This window comes from Sphaeramia orbicularis, chromosome 5, assembly GCF_902148855.1.
Source record: "Sphaeramia orbicularis chromosome 5, fSphaOr1.1, whole genome shotgun sequence".
In the NCBI taxonomy this organism is placed as follows: domain Eukaryota; kingdom Metazoa; phylum Chordata; class Actinopteri; order Kurtiformes; family Apogonidae; genus Sphaeramia; species Sphaeramia orbicularis.
This window is the reverse complement of record NC_043961.1, coordinates 39,234,753-39,257,120: the sequence shown is the minus strand read 5'-3', so window position 1 is coordinate 39,257,120 and position 22,368 is coordinate 39,234,753. Positions and strand designations below refer to the sequence as shown.

At 38.1% G+C, this 22,368-nt stretch overlaps 1 protein-coding gene across 7 annotated transcripts in view; it reads right to left on the bottom strand.

The window, feature by feature from the left end:
- Positions 1–867: 867 nt before the first annotated feature.
- Positions 868–22,368, bottom strand: part of ptprt (protein tyrosine phosphatase receptor type T) — a 625,436-nt gene continuing 603,935 nt past the window's right edge. For all 7 annotated transcript variants that reach the window (XM_030135306.1, XM_030135308.1, XM_030135311.1 and 4 more), the window contains 3 exons: positions 17,300–17,463; positions 6,979–7,114; positions 868–1,689 (listed from right to left, as the gene is read on the bottom strand). In XM_030135306.1, coding sequence (XP_029991166.1) covers positions 1,636–1,689; positions 6,979–7,114; positions 17,300–17,463 — 354 coding nt within the window. In that variant the 3' untranslated portion in view covers positions 868–1,635. The remainder of the gene's footprint in view (positions 1,690–6,978; positions 7,115–17,299; positions 17,464–22,368) is intronic.

Here is a 22,368-nt window from a genome sequence, read left to right as displayed (position 1 = left end):
CTTTCCTCATGAAAAGTTCACTGATGTTTGGTTTTTCCTTCTGTGACATTCCAAAATGTCTGGTCTTTTTTCTTCTTAAATGAACTACCTCTTCTTTTTAAGCTAACAGGGATGACATTTTTGCTTATTTGTTTTTTTTTTCTGTCTGGTTGGTAGAGTGTCCTGTAACAGAGCATTCCATGTACACCATGTACACGTCCCCAGCAGCGGTTTTCTATCGGTTTATTTAAGGTGGACATTTAGATTCCAATCTGCAGCCTTAGTTTATGAATGGACACTTCGCCCAAAGAACATAAAACAATAATCACTGTGAAAAATGACATGATGCTTTTTTTTGTTCATTTTGTTGTTACATTAACAGCAGTTGAGAATGGTGATGTGGTTTGTAATGTGTCTGGTGTTTGATGTATGTCTGTTTGTTTGTTTGACTGTGGTTGTCTTATCTTATTTACAATAAGGGTGAATGCACACTTAAAGATTTAGAAGATTTTTTTTTTTCCCTGCAATCTCGAAGGGTAAAAAGAAAAACTGAGCAGAGATGACAACATTTACTCCGATTTTTCCCCCTCTTTGCTGTTTTTTTGTCTCCACTCTTCTTCTCGTATCATAGGAAACACTGCTTTTTCTTCCTGCACCTACATTTGAAACCCATTTTTCCCTCCATTTGCTAAAACCAAACCACATCATAAATTACTTCAGCACTGTAGGAAATAACCCATATTAAAATTCCTTGTAGCCAATTATTTATTGAGAACATTATAACCATTCATCATCGAGGCTGTCATGTAGCAGTAGCTGCGAGAATATCATCAGCTTACGATTTTCAAAGAAAAATGCCTGTAATACTAACAAGCAAATCTATTGTTTTGCTTTGATCCAGTTAAGTGAATCACGGTCAACAGCGATCGTGTCTGAGCCAAATAAATACTTAATTAGTTTCCTCACTCAGATAGAAGAAAGAAGAGGGAGCGAGTGCAGAGAAATGTAAAAGTTTCCAGAAAAAAGAAATCTTGAAGTGTACATCCATCCCTCAGAGGGAGACAACATTCAAGGCGTAGAATATATCTAAAAAGGAAATACTGTACAATAGTCACATCACAGCCCAGCAGAGGACAGAGAGAGAGAAGGAAAAAGTGGAGCTTTTTTTTTCTGTTTAAACATCAGCTTTTGTTTTTTGAACTTATCATTTTTTCTTTTTCTTTTTTCTTTGTACAAGCATGTAAAGTCCCCAGTAGGGCTGGAGCGAACACACACACAGAAAACCCACCAGTGTGTATGTTTGTCACTTTTTTTTCTCTTCTGTACAGGGTGTGTGTGTTTTTATGTGTTGTCACAGGCACACTTATAGATACACACTCTCAAATATGCAAGCATGCCCACCCATGCACACACACACACACACACACACACACACACACACACTCTCACACACACATACGTACAACTTACAAGCACACACACAGGCAACACATGCTCACAGGTTGGGTTCGGGTCAACATGAGAAGCAGTTTTGCACTTAATGTGTCCCGGTGTTGCATTTTGAGATCAACAGGCAGCTTCAACAGAGAATAAAAAAAAACAAAACAAAACAAAAAAAATAAAATAGAGAGAACTTGAGCTCGAAGCCGGATCAGATCAGAAAGAGCTGAGCGCTTCCAGGGCCACTTCATAGCAGAACTTGTACTGTTCCTGCAGACGAACAGAATGAAAAACACGGGTAAGTAAAAAGACTGAAAACTTCAAATAAACTGAACAATTTTTCACTTCATTCTATAACAGGGTTTATGCAGGTCATTAAAAAGCATTAAGTCATTAAATAGATTTTGTAAACATTAAGGCCTTAAATGACATTAAAAAGCATTAAACTCGATGTCCAGAGGCTGATCTATCAGGTGGTCAAGTTATTTCTGATGTTTCTGAAACTGGATCAATTAAATTCCATTTTGTTTACTGTTTGTTGACTTGTTTGAAGGAAACTGCTGGAAGAATAGTTACCAGTCTATAATTTCTGACTTCTCTGGGGTCTCCTGATTTAAAAACTGTGTGATTACATCTGTTTTCTAAATCTAAGTCTAAATCTCCACTGTCAGTTTTGACCTCTTGTCTCTCTCTCTTGAATCAGGCCAAACTTAAAGATACCGTGTACTGGAAACAACAACAATAATATATTGTATTACATAATCTAGAAAAATTACATGTTGTGTTCCAACTGTCCACTACTAAATGTGGCAGTTTATTATTATGAAACAAAAACAGGGACAGAGCATCTGTCTAAATCTGTTTTGGGAATAGACAGTCAAGGAAAAAATTATTAGACCATCAAAAGTCATCAAAAACAATGGTTATGCAATCAAGTACTAAATCCTGTTGGTATCATGTGACTAAAACAGACAGAAAGAAAACATGGAATGTCTAAAAGCACTGTTTTTGGCAGTATAATGCCAAAGGTATGATGTAAGAACTGAAGTGGATTTTGGTTATTATCAAGAAAACATGAAAAATGGTTAGATAGTCAGCTCTGAAATTCAACTCTTATGAGCTAGTTTTGTTGTTTCATTATATTTGTCCAAACAAATGTACCTTAGTTGTACCAGGCATTAAAATGAACAAGAAACTGAAGAAAACAAGGGTGGTCTACAAAAAATTTCCACAACTGTATACACTGCATCCTGACTAACATTTGAGAATTTGTGCAGTAAAATGCACACACACACACACACACACACACACACACACACACACACACACACACACACACACACACACAAAAGGAATTTTTGCAAATTGGATCAAATCATGTTTGGAGGTGAAATGTGATTCCACTCAGATTTCTACAGATGTGTCTCAGTCTGGACACTCTGGTCATTCAAATTGGATTTCACAGTGTCTTGTTTCACTCACAATGTGATATACAAGGATGATGTCAATCCAGAGAGACAGAAGTCACTGATCCATGCTGCTACTGGCTGAGTGTTAGAGACCATAATATGGACCATTTGTAAAATTGTTATTGGCCTGCAACCGGAACTTGGAAGTGCAATTGTGTGGATTTTGAGGTGATGGACCTCAATTTTTCATGTCGTTGCTACCATAGCAACCACAGGTGAAAGATGTGTTCAGAGCCTTCATTTCAGTACAAGTATCCACAAACGCAATCTGAAAAATACTCCAGTGAAAGTAAAAATTGTGCATTGAAAAACTTTTGTGGGATAAAACTACTCAAACACTACCTCTGAAATGTAATTAGAGTCAAAGAGTTCATTGTCCAATAAAATATGCAGGGTTTTGTTATTACATGTGATACTTTTGAGTCATTTCCTGTTGCATTCATGTGGATGTTACATTTTGCTGCTGTGTATGTTGTGCTAGATTGAGCTCATTTGTATGACCTTATAAACTGATGGGAGTTTTATCTACAACGATGAATCATGTTCTGCGAGATCATTTATTTGTAGTGTTATTTTCCTATGAGAACAAGGTATATTTAGAAAGTCAACTTTATATGAGCTCAGAAAAACAGGCCTGTTTTCAGGTTTGTCCTAATGCATTTTACAAGGAATTCAAGAGGGCTTTTAAATAATGTTATCATCTCATGAATGAGGGGAAAAAAGGAAAAACGTCATTAGAATACATCAAATATGGAGATATGTCCTAACTCTAAAAACGAATTAAAGCTGTTAGAGAAATTGAGTAGAAAAGTGCAGTATTTGCTTCTGAGACATATAAAGCTCTGGAAAATAGAAAGATAAGTAGCGGCACCTTAAATGTGTACAGTCTAATCCACCACTGTCTGGTCACACATATACAATATGATCACTTTCCAAAGACAGTCTGTCTTAAATTGAGGAAAAATTCCATAAGTCTGAAGAAAACCTGAGTGACAGCGTACAAGTAATTAATACTGTGAAATTAAAATGAATGACTCTGTTACATGAGTAATCAGAGCCCAAATACAGTATACAAAGAAATATTAAATGAGGAATTCCAGGAAAAAGTGAAGCTCAGAGAGGCTGAAACCTAATCTCTTCAAAATCAAATTTCACCCAAGCCAATAAAACAAGACAGCCTTGACAAATACTGAAAATCTTCGCGTGCTCATGAGTCTAATCCACCTACAGACGCAAAATGTTTTCCTCTGAGTGTGTGACTTTCCCTTAGTAGACCTAGAATTTCTTCTGTGTGTTGGTGTGTGGTACCAGCATGGGTGTTTGGAGGGTCAATCAATAGAAACATTTCTTTATGGAGGAGATGAGGAAGGTGGTGAGACAGCTGCTGCCTTAGTGTGGGTGTTGCAGAGAACAGAAATATGCATGTCAATGGAAAGTGCTCCAGGTGTACAGAAACAGAGAACAAGTTCGTGACCACACAAATATAAGCAGGTACAGAGACATTTCAATGCCCTGGAAAATTTGGACTCACCTTACAAGGTAACGTTAGTCAGCTGTTATATGTTATGAAACAGGGGCATTAGTCACCTGTTACCTGCCAAATACTGAGCCACCATTCCATTGGCTGGAAGGTCTCATTGGCTGCTGAGTTTCATGTGTCTCCATCAGCTCCATTTATACTTGTCAGCTTGACTTATTAATAAATTACTGCCATTTAACCACCGTCATCACATCTTAACAACCAAAATGTTTAATTTGCATCAAATGAACTGATTCATCTAAGTGTAAAACATGTGCTGTCTGATAATATGACAGTGCTGTGTTATTCTAACTTGTACAGCAGTACTTCATGACCCGAAGATAAACATGGAGTTCTACTCTGGTGTTTCATGATAGCATTAGTTTGAGAAACAGTAATAAGTATGTGGTCATTTCTTATAATTATACCGTATATCGGCTAAAATTTGCTTAGAGGTCTTATTTCTGTCTTTGTGCATAAGAAATCAATATAAGTGAATCCCCAAAGGAACTTTGTGTTGGTAAATGCAAGTTATGCAAATTTACAGGATTTCAGTTCTGTTGCCACATGCTGATGGTCATATGAACTATGTTTTCAGCTCAAAAATGTGTAATTTCATCACAATTAATGCTATATTTTCATGTCACAAATGGCCAAGTTATTTTTAACTGAATTTACCTGAAAAACAAATATTCTGTTCTTTTAGATTCCCCAATTTTTCTTACAAGATTATATAGTGTTATGATCTCTCCCCCCACCCCACCCCACCCCACCCCAGTCGCAACTCTTTTTTTTTTAAGGTATGGTGGCAGAAGGCTCTTGAGGACGTAAAGGGGCGTTTGTTCAAACACTATATTATCTATGCACTAAATGATCTAGGATGTTAGATGATAAGATAAAAAAAGCTAAGCATCTGAGATGTAAAAGCAACAACCTTGGAAAACTTACAAAATAAGGAGTGTATTGTTTAGAAGTACATTATAAAGTGCTGCTTAAAAGAAAAAAAGATTGAAGATTAAAGATGAACTGATTACCTAATTTTATTATCCCTGCAGGAAAGTCTGATCTGTATTTTGCCCTTTCCTAATACACACACAGCACCAAGAAATTAGCATTAGCATGAGAGTAGTGAAGGCATTATAGAGTCAACTCCAGATCTTCATCAGCACATAGTGAGGGGCACGAGCAGGAGAATTCACCTATTTTTCACCTGTTTTAAAACCAGGAATGCCGAGAGCACAGAGGAAAACTCCAGAACAGGTAAAAACATAGAAGGGCTGAGATCTGACCTGAGAATGGAACCCGGAACCTTCTTACTATGAAGCGGAAGTGCTAACACTACTTGATCCTTTACTCAAGGAAAATATAAGTAAACACTGAGGAAATACTCAAAAAAATAAAATGAAATTAATTCCTAATTTTACTTGAGCACAGTATCAGTAAAATGTGCCTCAAGTAAAAGTTTTCTAATGTTATCATATAAGCATATCATATGTTTTTGTGAGTGAAATAGTGAACTGTGGAGTACAGGTATATGGTTGTATAAAATGAAAAAACTTCAGTACAAATTTCTCAAATTTCTACTGAATGTTGATTCCTGATTAGATGTTGGTAGTTGGTAGGGACTTGATAGGGACTATAGGCGCAAAGATGAATTTAATTTAAGATTAGTTCTAATCAGAACTAGTGTGTTAACCCATGGGGAACCATGGGTTCTAGACGTGGTAGTTTTTATCTGTGGGAGAGCTGACTTCTGGGAAAAAATGTTAGTCTATAATTTATAAGTACTGACATAAAAAATTAATTGGTAAATCATGATATTTATTATTTTACATATGATTTTATTTTGATTACAACTGTTTGAATTCTGATTCTGATATTTTACATATTTAGTTTATGTAATAGATTACAACTGGTACTGATGATATCCTGGATTTCATCATTATAAATACCAAGGGTGGGATGTGAAAAGGGAGGCGTTTTTAAAATCCACATCCTGTCCCTAAGGGCAGGATGCTGGTCCCCCAGCACAGATATTTGTTGTGTAGTCCCGCATGCTGTACCGCATTAGTCCAGCAGTCGCCGCCAACGTAACTGTAAGGTTAATGTATTCCAAAATTACGAATATCTCCCAAAATACTGGTCCTATCAACTTGCTGTTTTTGCTAGGCTCTTCCTTGACCAAATATACATAAATATGCCAAACTGCAGCAGTCAGCTCTTTCCTGATTTTGTGTGATGCCCGAGACACACACACACACACACACACACACACACACACACCACACACACACACCACACACACACAAACAGAGTCCATTTCCCTTTTAAAATATAAAAAAAATCTAGGTAGAATATGAATAGGGGAGTAACAGTTCTGAAACCACAAATCCAGACATCCACAGTCTCTGGCTTACACTTCCATCTCTTGTATTGGGACTAAACTGGTTCGTTCTGTCGTCCCAGTTATATGTGTATACTGGACAAATCATCCCAGCTTCTCATTGCAGGTTCTTTCCACTGGATCAAAGGAAATTCTAATGAGCTGTATGTGAGTTCAATAATCCTTACCATAGTCTCCACCATATTGGTCTTGTTGTTCCTCAGTGTTTTGACAGTGTGGAAAACATCCACAATGTTCTGCTGCTGGATCATCTCATTGATGCTGCAGATGGCACAGAACGTTCCAGAACGTCCTCCACCAGTACTGTACAGAGACAGAATGAAGAAAAAGAGAGGAGAGGGAGAAAAAGGTGAGGAGAAAATGTCATTATCATCAAACATCATCATCTAAAAAAAACGATGGGAACCAAATTAAAGAGAAGGATGACCAGAAACAAAAGGAAAAGGTTACGAGCAGGTACCAGACAGCATGTAATATGATTAAAGTTGAGTTATTCTTCACAGAACTGGCCTTGTCTCACCTCAGAATCCTACAATTTAGATGCGTTTATCAGTGAATTTAATGGTTTCTTTCATACGATTCCCTGTTTTTCTCCTCCTGCTTCCACTTTGCTGCCTTGCTGTGTAGAGGTTGATTGTGTCAACCTTTGAAAACTGCGCCTGAAACCTCAAGAAAACTTTGTATGGGTTTCAATATTATGACAAATTGTGAGAAGCAGGATTTATTTGTTGGTTAAAGTGTGAAGGCCTGTGTTTATATGTTTGTGTGTGTGTGTGTGTGTGTGTGTTTGCGTGTGGGTGAAATGAGTTTCTATTTTGAAAAAGCCAATTTTATGTCTAAGGGTAACTGCAGCTGTGCGGTAGATTACATTTAGAGACTGAATAAACTTCTTCATGAAGGTGATTTTTTTTTTTCTGGGCATTAGTTGAAAAATGTGTTTTTTTTTTCCTAAATCTGGTGAAACATTAATTCAGTCATCACCAAAAACGACTTGTTAATCCAACGTCTTTTGCTCTGACAGTCTATAGCCCTTTTGAAAAAGCAAAAACGGAGTCGTCAGGGGAGTATTAACAGTACAACCAGAGATCACTATTTCCATTGGTACAGTACTAGTTTGGACTTGGAACATCTCATTAAAGTATAACTGCTTGATTGTGTTCACTGACAACATTAGGGTCTGAGCAAAATCTGCAGCAATATAGAATCACAAAGCAACTGCTGAGTCATATAGGTTTTAGAGTTTTTTGTACTACGGCAACAAGTACAGGACCAAAACGCCCCTGTATTTTACCCACCTAATGTATAAATAGTTAATATCAGTGTATGCCATATTTAGTTTTTGACCACTTTGCATTCGGATGGCCCTCTCTGAATAAGGGCCTGGCCATATGAAAGTGAACATAAAGGTCAATTTCTTTTTTCTCTAAAACAATATTTTTTGATTACTCAGCATGAAAGACAGAATTTGTAGTTTCCTAAAACTGTGTTTATTAATTGGGACCTGAATTCCAACTGGATATATAAGAAAATATATGAGAATACAGTGTAAATTGAGAACAGTAAAAGTGTAAATGTGTGTATACAGCATATATTCATTAAGGCAATAGCAAGTGTCAATAAATATGTTCAAAATATACAGGGGTTGGACAAAATATGGAAAACACCTTCACCTCAAGATGATAATGCCCCCAATCCATACAGCTAGAATTGTTCAAGAATGGCATGAGGAACATTCTAATGAAGTTGAGTATCTCGTATGGCCGGCACAGTCCCCAGACCTCAACATTATTGAGCATTATGGTCAGTTTTAGAGATTCAAGTAAGACGTCGATTTCCACCGCCATCGTCTCTAAAGAGTTGGAGGGTATTCTAACTGAAGAATGGCTTAAAATTCCTTTGGAACAATTCACAAGTTGTATGAATCAATACCTCGGAGAATTGAGGCTGTAATTGCCGCAAAAGGCGGACCTACACCATATTAAATTATATTTTGTTGATTTTTTAAGGTGTTTCCATTATTTTGTCCAACCCCTGTATGCCTGTGTCTAATCTTATATTTCATAATAATCAAATACCATAATTTTGAATGTTATGTATTACAAAAAAAACAGCAGAACGATGTGTATTAAATATAGTAATGAAACATATGTCACCAAAGACTGATACTTTGATCAGTATCTTGATACAATCTTTGATTAGTTGGGAAGCACTGGGATCCAGATCCACTCATTGCCATCACTGGGGCTTCTAGTGCTTTACCATCAGCCAATACATATGAGAAAGCTGCTGTTTTGTTTGGTATGATGATTGCTAAAAAGTTGATCCTGAGAGTGTGGAAGAAGGACTCAGTGCCCACGTCTGACCTTTGGATGGGGGAAGTGGAAACACGCAACATCTGGAAACACAAAGGTATTATAATGGTGACAGAGGCAAAGTGTTTGACCAGATATGGGACCCTGTGTTCAAATTTCTTCAATAAGGTGGCTGATGTGAGTGATTGACCTTGGTGTTTTCTGTATTACATACACTTTTCTTTCTTTTATTTGATATATGATTACTAATTTGTAGCATATTAATTTACTGTTGTCAGGACTGTGTTGCTGTAAATTCACTGATGTGCGGGAGGGGGGGTGGGGCTGTTTTATGTTTATGTTGTGTTTTGTAAAAATGAATAAATTTATATTTAAAAACCAAAATGAATTATGAATTAATGACTTTTAAAACGAAACTAAAAATGATATCAGTTTCATTTTTAGATATAATGTACTCTCATCTCATTAAATAAAGTGTGGTATGCTTTAGCATTTAGAACAGCATTTTTTGGTATTTTTTTCCAAACCTTGAATAACTGCTGTATATTTTTCCTCACTCCGTTACTTTGTCAATGATGATAAATTCATGTTTTTATTAAATATTTGGTTATTATTTCTCAATGGCATATTAAAGTATTTGTTTAGACCTACAATTTGCGCTATTCTGGTTGCTGCTAAATTAATTTTGAAAAACAGATATGGAATGATTAGTGTTGCTGCACAGTGTTTTCTCACTCCGTTACTTGCTTGGCCAGGCCCATACGTGCTTTTTAAAGCCACCAAACTCCCTTGACAAAAAGAACAATTTTGCTTGAAATTGCTTTACTTCTTTGTTTTTCTGAGTGGTGTTGCATCAGTTCAGATCCAAGGTAGATTTTATCAAAGGTGTGTGAAAGAAACGTAATATATTAATTTCCCTATTGCGAGTGGATTTTTGATGGTAGAGTGCAGCTTTCAAGGACAAATGGGCCATCCATATTGAATTAGAGGGAATTAACCTTTAATTATATGCACATTTCATGATGTAGTGAAGAACCCAATGGTCAACATAGTGTCGATATTGGCCTTGCAAGGCTGTGGATGATTCAAAGAGGGGGCAGAGAACTGTTTTCAACATTTCAACACCTCACTGTTAAAGGTAGAACTAATATTCAATATAGTTAGTTATATTTTGATATAATTTACTTACAGTAGGTTCAGGCTATTATGTAGTTTATATCTCAAAGGCATATTGAAGTGACAGCGTTTCTGTAAAGTGAACATATTTGACTTCATTCTAGGTTGTAAACGTCTAAATGGATTGTATAGTGTGGGGAAAATGCAATGTTACAGAGAATAAAAATAAGTTGACTTTTATATAATAGAATTAAAACAATAGGAACTGTAAACTGTATTGGTAACCACAGTCTCTGTAAAGCCAAATTTCAGATATCAATCATCCTTTTCAATGCCAACACTGAAACAAGTTCACCAATACAATCTGAAAGAGTAAAATGAGTGACAGGAAATGACAGGCTGGATGTGAAGGACAAAGGAACCCGTTGATACACAGTCGAATAAAAGTGGTGCTAATGGATTTAAAACATTTGAATATATATTAATATCTTAAATGAAACTTTTAGACAGGATGTAACTGATACCTTTCTGTGATAGAAATAAGTTTCCTGACGCAAACATCCGTGTGTGTTTACAGGCTCAATCAGTAGTCAGACCACCCACCATGAAAAGAGCCCCAGACTTTCTCCCCCAGTGGTTCCAGCTGAGATCCTCCAATATTCACACTGAATAAAACATTCAGCGACTGAAAGGTGGAGTGGCAGGCATCACAAAATCACCCGCTGTATACCTACACTGCCTTTAAAAAGTCAGGGTGCTGCACTCGGCTCTTTAATCAGCTGAGGTTATACATAGATATAAGACATCATGACTTAAGACGTCAGAAGAATGTAGTGTTTGATAACTAGACTTCCATTTGCGATGTAAATACAAGTGGTGCCAGGCACAACAAACCCCGCCCCTTGCACGTATTGTTGCTTATTTTGGCATCGATCCAGCTGATGTCATCATGTCTATGCATGTGCTAATGTCAGCGTATCAACTGCCTCTATATATGTGCCAAATTTGAAGTAAAGTGAAACAAAATTAATGTTTTTATAGACATTTGAAATTTCACCCATTTTAAGTAAATGGGAAAAAAAAGATTAAAAAATTTATTTAAAAAATTTTAACTTTGACCTACTTTTCCCAAAATGTAATGACATCTATTCTGGGTCACTGGCAATCTACAAACCAAATTTGGTATGAATTCAACCAATAGTTTTGCTGCTAGAGTATTAACAAACAAAGAAACAAACAAACCGAACCAAAAACAATACCCCTTGCCTCCCCTTCGGGTGATGGGGTAATAATTTAATCAGAATATATTTTCATTAAACAACTGACTTGATCACATGGATTTTTCAGACAGGGTGACAGGAGTAGTGCAAACCTCTGAACAGGAAAATAATCACAATCAATAGTCACATGACAAACTTGTTCTCTCTGATGTATAATAAATCTAGTCCGGGTGCACTTGTGGGCCTCTCAAAAGAGGAACATGAGGTAACAGGACTAATTTCCAGGCCACAGTGATCCAAAAACTCCAAATAATGAAACGTTCAGCTGAGTGTTTTAAATGATGCACGAGGGACAAAGAAGAAGGGATGACCTGCAGAAATGAGGCCAGAACATTTTCATCTGTTGACTGGCTGGATATAGTATGGGATTTCAACCAAACACGGTAGATTTTATTAGAAAAATTGCAAAATTATAACCTGACTAGTGTGTTTTTGGTAAGTTTGACTGACAGCATTAATGACCAATGTTGCTTCCAAAACCAATCAGGCAAGCCTTACATCCCAGTGTATGTACTGTGCAGACTCTAATCCTAAATTGCAACATGGCAACACTTTGACTTAATTCTACCCAGCTGGGGCGGTACCCCCCCCTCCCACACACACACACAAGTTGTTTCAGAGGGTGAATGGATGTGACAACTAGGATAATGATGGGGGCCTTACCTAGGGAGCACTACAACCCCCCCTTTTTTTCCGCGGGGGTGGGGGTGGGGGGGGCAGCAGGAGGTTCAAGATGATGGAAAAAAAAAAAAAAAGGTGGAGAACCACTGATTTTACCCAAAGGAAACAAACTGTGTTGAGCCATCTCTACATGCAGCCTATGATCCACCAAGTCAAAACCACATCAAAACCCACTGGAAACGTTTTTAGGCTGTCTAATAAAATGGCCTAAATGGTTCTGTTTGGCTAAGCCTTCTATTGACTAAACTGAACTTTCACAAGCGTGATCTTGAGGGTGAAGATGAAGACTTGTTGGTAGCATTTTTCGGAGTTTTGTTCAGCATGATGCACAGCACAACACAGAGCTTATACGGGGTGGGGAAGCAAAATTTACAATATTTTGAGGCAGGGATTGAAAGACAGTGCATGACCAATTAGTTTATTGAAAGTCATGAGAATTTATTTGCCACAAGAAAATTTACATAATAGAAAATGTTTTTATTCTATGTGTCCTCCTTCTTTCTCAATAACTGCCTTCACACGCTTCCTGAAACTTGCGCAAGTGTTCCTCAAATATTCGGGTGACAACTTCTCCCATTCTTCTTTAATAGTATCTTCCAGACTTTCTCCTAATAGTTTTGCTCATAGTCATTCTCTTCTTTCCATTATAAACAGTCTTTATGGACACTCCAATTATTTTTGAAATCTCCTTTGGTGTGACGAGTGCATTCAGCAAATCACACACTCTTTGACGTTTGCTTTCCTGATTACTCATATGGGAAAAAGTTTCTGAAAAGGTATGGATAATAGTGTTAGGTATGATTATGACATCAATATATGTTTGGTTTCAAAACAATTGACGTAGTGCCTGCTGAGAAAAAACAACTAAATGTTCATTGTACATTTTGCTTCCCCACCCTGTATATGTTATCTATAAGTTAACAAAATGCTGGGGTGCCATAAAGGGGGGATAAACATGACAAATTCATGAGGCCCAGTGGATAAAGGTTAGGAGTTGTGAAAATTCTGTGTAAGGTCCGCAGTAAAAGAGAGGCATAGAAGCTGGGAGTCGGACATTCAAAGTTAAGTTTTACTTTGTTTTCACGTCCATTGCAGTTGTTACGACACTTATGAAACGCGCCCCTATACCTCCAGTTGTTACAGTACGTTCATAGCCCGCCTGCTCATATCCCCCTGGCTCCAACAACAGATTTACAGATAATTCATTTTCTGAAGGGCCCATAATGTTTACCTTCCATGGGGTCTCAGTCAAACGGTGTACGTAAACTACGTATACGCCCAAAATAAAAAAAAAAAAAAACAAAACACTGATTGTTCAGCATTTTAGCGAAACTTTGCTGGCATACACTGCCTAAATCATCATGGTGTGACAGGGCCTTACAGATGGGGAAAAAATCCTGTTGATGAACCGTCTGAGCTGGAACCACTTTGCACATGACAGCAAAGTTGTTTTTATTTGCAGATGTGAGTATACGTCTTATCAGATCACCTTATATTACATTCATAACAGTCAAGTTCTAATCAGAATGATTTCACTCAGGTTGTAGAAATACTGCCCATGTAACCATAGATACTGTGTCATTCTATCATTATACTGGAGCTGTTAAAGTATTCTGCAGGAGACAATAGCTTTGTTTACAACAGCTGGAAATACATTATCTCAGATATGGATTACCTCACACTATGAGTGCTTTTAGGATCTGTTTAGATGAGATAGTGCCACGTATTTTCTTACCATCTTGACTATCTCTTTAATACATATATATATATATATTTTACGCCTTGAAGTAAATACAATGCAGACAGACTGTTACCCCTCACAGTTCTCTAACAGGTCGCCCAGTGTGATTTGCTGAAAATGAGACATGTGCTCAGCATTTAAAGACCCGTCAGACTCCAACCTCCAGGACAAGTGAGGAGCAGAAAGAAATAATCCATTTTCAACAGCCTACTGATTGAACTATCATGTTTCTCCTTATCTCTGGTATTACTGAGTCTGTGAAATCAATAGCTGGGGCTGATTAGCCAGTGTAGCTGTCTTTAGCCAACAGTGGAGAATGCTGCATACCCATCGCTCACATTTACTGGGCTGAATAAAGGGCTTAAACGATGGTGACAGCTGAAGAATCTCAATCATATCTATGGTTTTACGTGTATCTTATACAGATTTATAGTGAAATATCACAACTTCTGAATGTTATCATACATTTTATCCATCTACACTGGATTCAAAGTTTTAATTTTTAACTGTCTATATGAGAAAGACTTAAAGTGGCAGCACTTCACTGTTTTTTAGCATCACTGTATTCCATAATCACTTTTCAACATAATGTCATTCAAGTCTGAGAGTGCACAAGATGACTGCATCTACTCCATAATGCAGATTTTGCATAATCAGAGCTGTTACCGTACAAGTAGGAGGGTACCTACCCTAATATGTAATATCAGCTGTGATTATAGATTGCAGTCCACATGTGACACGTGACACATGGGACATAATTCCACTGTTCAACTCCATATTTCAACATGGAGGTGGCTTCACTTTTCTACAGCAGTGTGTACCAATGTAAGGTCATCTTTATCTCTAGCTAATTTTATGATTCAGAATGGAGCTTATCTTATTCTGGCATTTTTACCCCCAAGGGGTATTGTTTTTGGTTTGGTTTGTTTGCTTGTTAACACTAGCAGCAAAACTGTTGGTTCAATTCATACCAAATTAGGTTTGTGCCAGTGACCAAGAATAGATATGGTTATATTTTGGGAAAAGTAGGTTAAAATTCACATTTTTAATGATTTTTTAAAATCTTTTTTGTTCTCCCATTTACTTCTAATGGGCGAAAATTCAAATGTCTATAAAAACATCAATTTAGCTTCAATTTACTTCAAACTTGGCAGTGGTATATAGAGGCAGTTGATATGCTGACATCAGCACATGCATAGACATGATGACATCAGCTGGAAAAGAAGCTATAATATGTGCGAGGGGTGGAGTTTGTGGTGCCTGGAACCAATTGTTCCTCCTCATTTTGGCTGCAGCATGAAGTTATTAAACTTTTAACATTCATTAGGTCTCTGATAACCAATTTTACAGTTAGTTTTGGGCTTGCACTTGAGTCTGTCTTAAAGTGATGTAGTTCATGTTGTGTTTTATCCATCGAACCCAGGACCTTCTTGCTGTGAGACAACAACGCTAAACAATGCACCACCATTAGAAGTCGAATACATGTATTCGACTTCTAATGGGTGCATTTGGAGCTTCCTCTTTTTTTGTTAAAACCATGACTCTAACGCAAACCCTATCTTAGGGTTAAGGTTCCATTAAAAGAGTGCAAGTTTTAAGGTTTAAATAAATAGTTTAGTGTCGTTAGCTAATATCAGTTGATTCTGAGAGGATCAGTGATTGAGATAATATTCAGCAGTCATTGTATTTCCTACAATAGCAACAATTATACTCGCTCCTACTTTAACTTTAATCAAAAGTCTACAAGCCTCATTCATAAAGAAACTTTGAGTGTCTTTGCTTTAAAATTTAATCTGCCTTATTAAATGTGGTAAAAGCACACTGTAGTTCAAGTTTAAATTAAAAACAAGTCACAGCAGCCTCGGTTCTCTGGTGTATTCTGTCTCTATCTCGTTCTCTTACACAGTGAGAAAACACAGAAAAGCTAACAAAATCTCGTAGCAGCTGCAAGAAACAAATCAATGCCAATTCTGATTGGCCCAATGAGCTGTGACAGAAGGAGCTGATTGGATGAGCATGAGTGATGTGCTTAAGGCGATGTTTGGAGTGTGTGTGCATGTGTGGACAGTGGTAGTGTTTGTGGGGGTTATTGTTAGCGAAGTTCCCTGTAATCTGTCGTCTATAGATTTTACAGCCCCTGTTTCCCTCCCTCATTATCAGCTTCATTTGTTCTACTCAGATAGGAGGTGTGTGGAGCTGAGCACCGCACAGCCGTGGACAAACACACACACATGCACACACACACACACACACACACACACACACATTACTGCCGTTATTTGGACTTGAATGTATTTAAATGAAATTTATAAGTATTGTCAAACGATTAAAATTTTTAATCAGATTAATCGCAGAGTTGCTGTGGATTACTTTCAATTAATCATATTTAAATATTATTCATTTTTTATCTATCTATCTATCCATCTATCTATCTATCTATCTGTCAGTCTGTCTGTCTGTCTGTCTGTCTAATTGCATTTCATTTTGCATGAGCAAACAAACTGAAGAATGAAGGGAATACATATGCACTTGAAGTGTTTATTAGACACCTTCAACAGTTTGAACAAAACAACTTAAAAAAAAAATATACACACACACACACACACACACACACACACACATATATATATATATATATATGTACTCAGTGCCAATGAAAACGCAACACTTGAATGTGTTTTATTGTTCCTGATCTGCATCAATATGTTCAAGTTTCACCTGTATACGATAATCCCAGACAATTTCTTAACAACCTGAGACGGGTTGAGCTATTGTCACGCTTGAATGAACTTGTCTGCATTCATAAGACTTGTTTTTCTCATTGCTCAGCAATGAACTGCTCAACTTAAGGAATTGTGGTCAGTTAAGGACTGGTCATGTTCTGTATATAAAGGCAAGCTGAAAAGCACCAAAATCATTTACAATAACTCAGCGATGCCTAGACTGACACGTGACCAAAGATGCCATGCTATGGGGTTCTCCTGGAGGCCGGAATCTCTGCTTGGCAGGTGGCGCGCCGTTTTGGATGCAATGTGTCCACCATTAGTTACCATGAGTTAGTTTGATGTCCAGTTCCACTTGTGTTTGATATTCAGTGACTCATATTAACTGATTAAATGGTTATCAACAATTTCTTGCTCCAAACTAATATACTGAACCCCCAAATGAATATACCATTATAATATACATTATCACTAACTTCTAGTTACTTTCATCTAGTGCACATTGACATTTGACTCAAGAACAATGCATTTAATGTGTTGCTAAGGAGTTCTTAATGTCATTTGTCTCTACACAAGACATGTTTGTTGATTAATCACATATTTGTATCTCAGATTCCCAGTGTATATTGACTTACAGGCAGTGTACCACGGTCCTCCCGTCTCCTCCGTCATACTGCTCCTGCCACTTAGCCAACCTCCGGACCAACTGGAGAATGGAGCGTTTGGAGAGAGGCGTGTCCCTGTAGGCCGGCCAGCCAATGAACTGGAAGTGCTGCACTAGACGATAACCATCCTGTGGCTGCAGAGAGGAGAGTGGATTATGAAGAGCAAAATCAGTGCATTTACCATCAATAACCTTGAACATCCATGCATCCCATCCCATCCTTTTTAAACGAGCTCTTGGTGAAGTTGATACACACTGCAAAAATCTAAATCTTACCAAGTGTATTTTTCTCATTTCCAGTCAAAATATCTCATCACACTTAAAATAAGACATAATCACCTAAAGAGTAACTTGCAAGTGAGATATAAGAACTTATTTTTAGACAATAGATCTTCCAGAAATCTTACCAATATAATTTTCCCTTGTTCCATCGGCAGATTTTATTTGCTTGAATTAAGCAAAAAAAAAAAAAAAAAATCTTGAATAAGTCAAAAATTTTTTGCCAGTATGGCCATGAAATTGGCATTAAATTCTGTTTTTAGTAGTCTTAAAAGGGTCATAAAAGTCTTAAATTTAACTTGTAGGAACCTGTAGGAACCCTGTATTTGGGATGCCTTATATCAGAGGTTCAGGCTGATGGTGGCACCAGGAGGATATTTTCTTGGGACACTTTGGACCCTTTTGTACCGATTGAGCATGATTTAAAAACCACATAATACCTGAGTATTGTTGCTGATGATATCCATGCCTTTTGACCACAGTGAACACAACTTCTGATGCTACTTCCAGCATGATAGCGTACTGTGTCACATAATGTCAAGCTGGATTCTTGATCATGGCAATGAGCTCACTGTGCTCAAATGGTTTCCACAGCGACCACATCTCCACCTTATGGACGCATGTTTGTGATTTTGCTGGTATATGGGAGATTCACATCATGGATGTGCAACTGAAAAATCTGCCTGAACTTTTGTTAATATGGAGCAAAACCTTCAGGAATTTTTCCAGCACCTTACTCAAGCTATGCTCGGAAGAATTAAGGCAGAAGGGTCCACCTGCTATTAGTAAGATGTAATGAATGAAATGACAAATGAATATAGTCTCATTTGTTAATTATGTAATAAACTGATACATAAAGCCATATGCATTTGTTACGAGGCTGTTGTACTGTAATTACTCGCTATTTTGGAATTAAAGTCTGTTGGGGAAAAAGGTTTGATTCAGCAAAGAAGGCATCTTATAATGTTAATTTAATTTTATGCCAAACAAAATGTTTTCTGTCATCTGGCCCTGAGGCGGTTGGCATCCACCGTCTAAAATACCAAAACCCACCATCACTGTCAGCCTGATTTACTGCTCTGTCACACATGCAATATGCACAATGACATTTACACACACAAAGGCATTCATAAAGCTGTGTCTGCTTTTTCTTTTCCCTTTTTTCTCTGCCATTTCTTCCAAATTGACACCCATTTCAAACTACTCTCACACTCCTTATTTCATTTCCTTCATTTTTTCCCCCCTGGCCCACCCCTCTCATAACTCTTTTCTCTTTCTGTGCCTGACTCCTTCATTTATTTCCTTTCCCTGCCTCCTTTCTCTCTCTCTCTATCACCCCTTCTCTCTTCATTTGATGGCTTAGTGGTCGGTGGTGCACACTCAGCCAGGTTGGAGCGGCTCTCACAGTGTGAGATGTGCTGTTGTGGTGATGATATGAGCCATTTCACGCTAGACTGGTGATGTGCGTGAGAAGGGGAGAGGGGGGGGAGAGAGAGAGAGAGAGAGAGAGAGAGAGAGGCAGCAAAAGAGGAGAGTACTAGAACGGAGGGAGTCGGGTAGTGGGGAGTTCACTAAGCGCTATAGAAGACGAGAGGGCACCACTAGAGCTGAAGCGTCATGGGTGGGTGACAAAATGAGATGAGGAGGGAGTAACAAGAAATGGCAAAGGGAGAGGAAATGAGAGGAGAAAAGAGGAGGAGAAAAGAAAAGGAAAAAGGAAGGGGACAAAGGGGAAGATCCTCCTATAATGTCATTTTTCTCTATCAAGTTTACATGAACTCATGAGCTGATTCAGTTGGTTTTCTACAGTACTGTCTACAAGGCTGCTTAGAGGGAAGGAAAGGTCAGATGAAATGATAAATGCCTCTCCTGCACTGTTGCATCGTCTTCATTGGTGGATTGTTCTACCTTCTGCTCTTATACAGCAAACTTAGGTACAAAAAAAAAAAAAAAAAAAGAAAAAAAGAAGCATTTTACTGTATATGCTTTTCTCTGTCGTTCAGGCCCATATGGCAGACTGTTAAAGTGGACCACTACAGTACTTGTATAAATAGTCCTTCAAAGGCCAACTATTTGCTGGACCAGTACCTTCTACACAAATACTGGTGCTGTACCCTAATACCTCTGAGGTAGTCTGTTGATCACATTGACTACACCAGGGGTGGCCAACCCTGGTCCTGGAGAGCCACTATCCAGCATGTTTTAGATGTTTCCCTCTTCCAGCACACCTGACGGTCGTTATCAGGCTTCTGCAGAGCTTGATGATAGGCTTGTCATTTGAATCAGGTGTGCTGGAAGAGGGATACATCTAAAACATGCTGGATCGTGGCTCTCCAGGACCAGGGTTGGCCACCCCTGGACTACACCTTAATCTCGGACTAACCTGCAGCTCTGAACCCCAGTGCTGAACATTTCTCTGTCGTGGTCAAATTATTCTTCTTAACCATTCAACTACTTCTGATGTTAAAGATTTCTCTTCCAATTTTCTATTTATCTTGGTCTTTGGTAAGCCATTCAAGAAGATCAAGAAACTATTCAACTTAAAAATTGTTGTCTGAAAATAATTTTTGCCAAATTTTTAGACAAAAAGTAGAAAAAAGAAAAAAAATCCAAACTACATTCAGAAAAATTGGAAATTGTGTGGCTCAAAATGATGATTTTAAAGCTTCAGAGAAAATTGCTAACATCCATTTTTTTGTCAGTGTAGAATCAAAACTAAATTTCATTACATTAAAATTATTAAAATAATTTTGTGAAACTTATAAACCAAAAATTACTGTAGATGTTAACTTTTTCAAAATGATTCATAATGACTCAAAAAACCAACCAGAGTTGCAAACAGTTCTTTGGTGGTAGATCTTATGCTGCGTTCCAGGCAACCCGTAACTTGTGTTTTTCCAACCTTCTACTGGTGAAAAGGCCCTGGAATGGCAGTCAAACCTGTGATTCCCACCCATGAACTCTTACTACAGTCTACTCTCGTTATACCGCCAACTTCCGTTCACGGCCAAATTGGCGGTATAGCGAAAATGGCGTTACAACGGGTTGCGTCCATAATGTGCATGTCTTTACTATATGATGTCTATGCTGCCTCTGTTAACCCGTTCTAATTGCGTTTCTAAATAAATCTTGATTCTGTTATGTTGTAAGGGATCATTTAAAGTGGGGAAACATTTTAAGCATTATTATACCGTGTCGGGAAATGACACCCCATCATCTTGAGGCTTTGGCTTAATCCCACGTCCTCTTCCCGACATCCTGACCTACTGAGTGTTCTGCGATAAATGAACAGTGGCCGTTCCGTAGACCTACTCGTAGCTTGTCGCGATCAGCGTCTGGCGCGTTTGTTTCAGTGCATTGTTAAACTTTATGTGTACTCGATGGCAATCACGCTGGCGGTATAACGGTCGGGAAATCAATGGTATAAGTGTTGTTTGTGCATGGAACTGGGCTGGCGGATGGCGATAGGTGGAAATGGCGGTAGCTAATGGAATAATGCATTGGGGATTTTTGTGCAATGGTTTTGGTCGGCGGTGAGCGAAAATGGCGGTATAACGGCGGGCGGTTTAACGAGAGTAGACTGTAGAATGTACTCCCAGTTACGAGTTCTGATGTCACGTAGCTATGGCAGTCCCCATGGATGTGGTGTTTATGCAAATTGTTTATTAAAACAAGGTATTGCTCTGACATTATTTATCTGCAAATGTTCTGTTTAATCAGCAGCTACTCTTGCATTAGCTAGTTTTCAGTCCATTGAGTGCAAGAATAAATTAATACCAAATACGAATCCAAATATACAAGTAACATAGAAGGTAGAAAAGCTTCTCTTGCCTTATGTGCCATTTTTATTCCTCTGTTTCCCTAAAATAAGCCAAGAACAAACACATTTGGTGATAGAAATGATTGTAAATGAGCATAACGTACGGTCCACCATGCTGGTTTGGTTACATCTAACTACCACAACTCCTTGCGCTCAGGCAGTTTGGCGTGACTTGCCTGGAACATTACAAAGTCGTGAGTCGTGGTTTGAAGTCATGACTTATGGGCTCAAAAAACAGCCTGGAACGCAGCATACAATAGGGTTTGGAATGTGAACTTGGATGACTTTCTTCATATTTAGAATCTTTATTTTGTCAGTGTATAGATCAGGGGTGGCCAACCCTGGCCCTGGAGAGCCACGATCCTGCATGTTTCAGATGTATCCCTCTTCCAACACACCTGATTCAAATGATAAGCCTATCATCAAGCTCTGCAGAAGTCTGATAATGACTGTCAGGTGTGCTGGAAGAGGGAAACATCTAAAACATGCAGGATAGTGGCTCTCCAGGACCAGGGTTGGACACTCCTGATATAGATCATACACGTAGATATGCACCACACACCAAAATTGGGAGCAGTGGGTTTGCCATATGAGGAGCCCAGGGAGCAAATGGGAGTGAAGTGCCAAAAGTCTCTGCCAGTCTGGGGAATTGAACCAGCAACCCTTTGGTCATAAACCCACTCTCCAACCTTCCAGGCCACATTATGTGTCCCCAGTTAAGTGTCAGAAGATATATCAGTTTCAAATAGTGCACCTGCCAAACACGAAAGCCATCATTTCTTGCAGTTTTCATGACTGAAATAATACATCTGTAATTGTAATTGTAATCTGTAAGTGGAAGTATTTTTACAACTTTTGGATGCACCCGTCCCCCTCATATACATTGTTTGCATGCAATAAGAGTACTAGTTACCTCACTAGTAAAAGTGTTAGAAAACTGC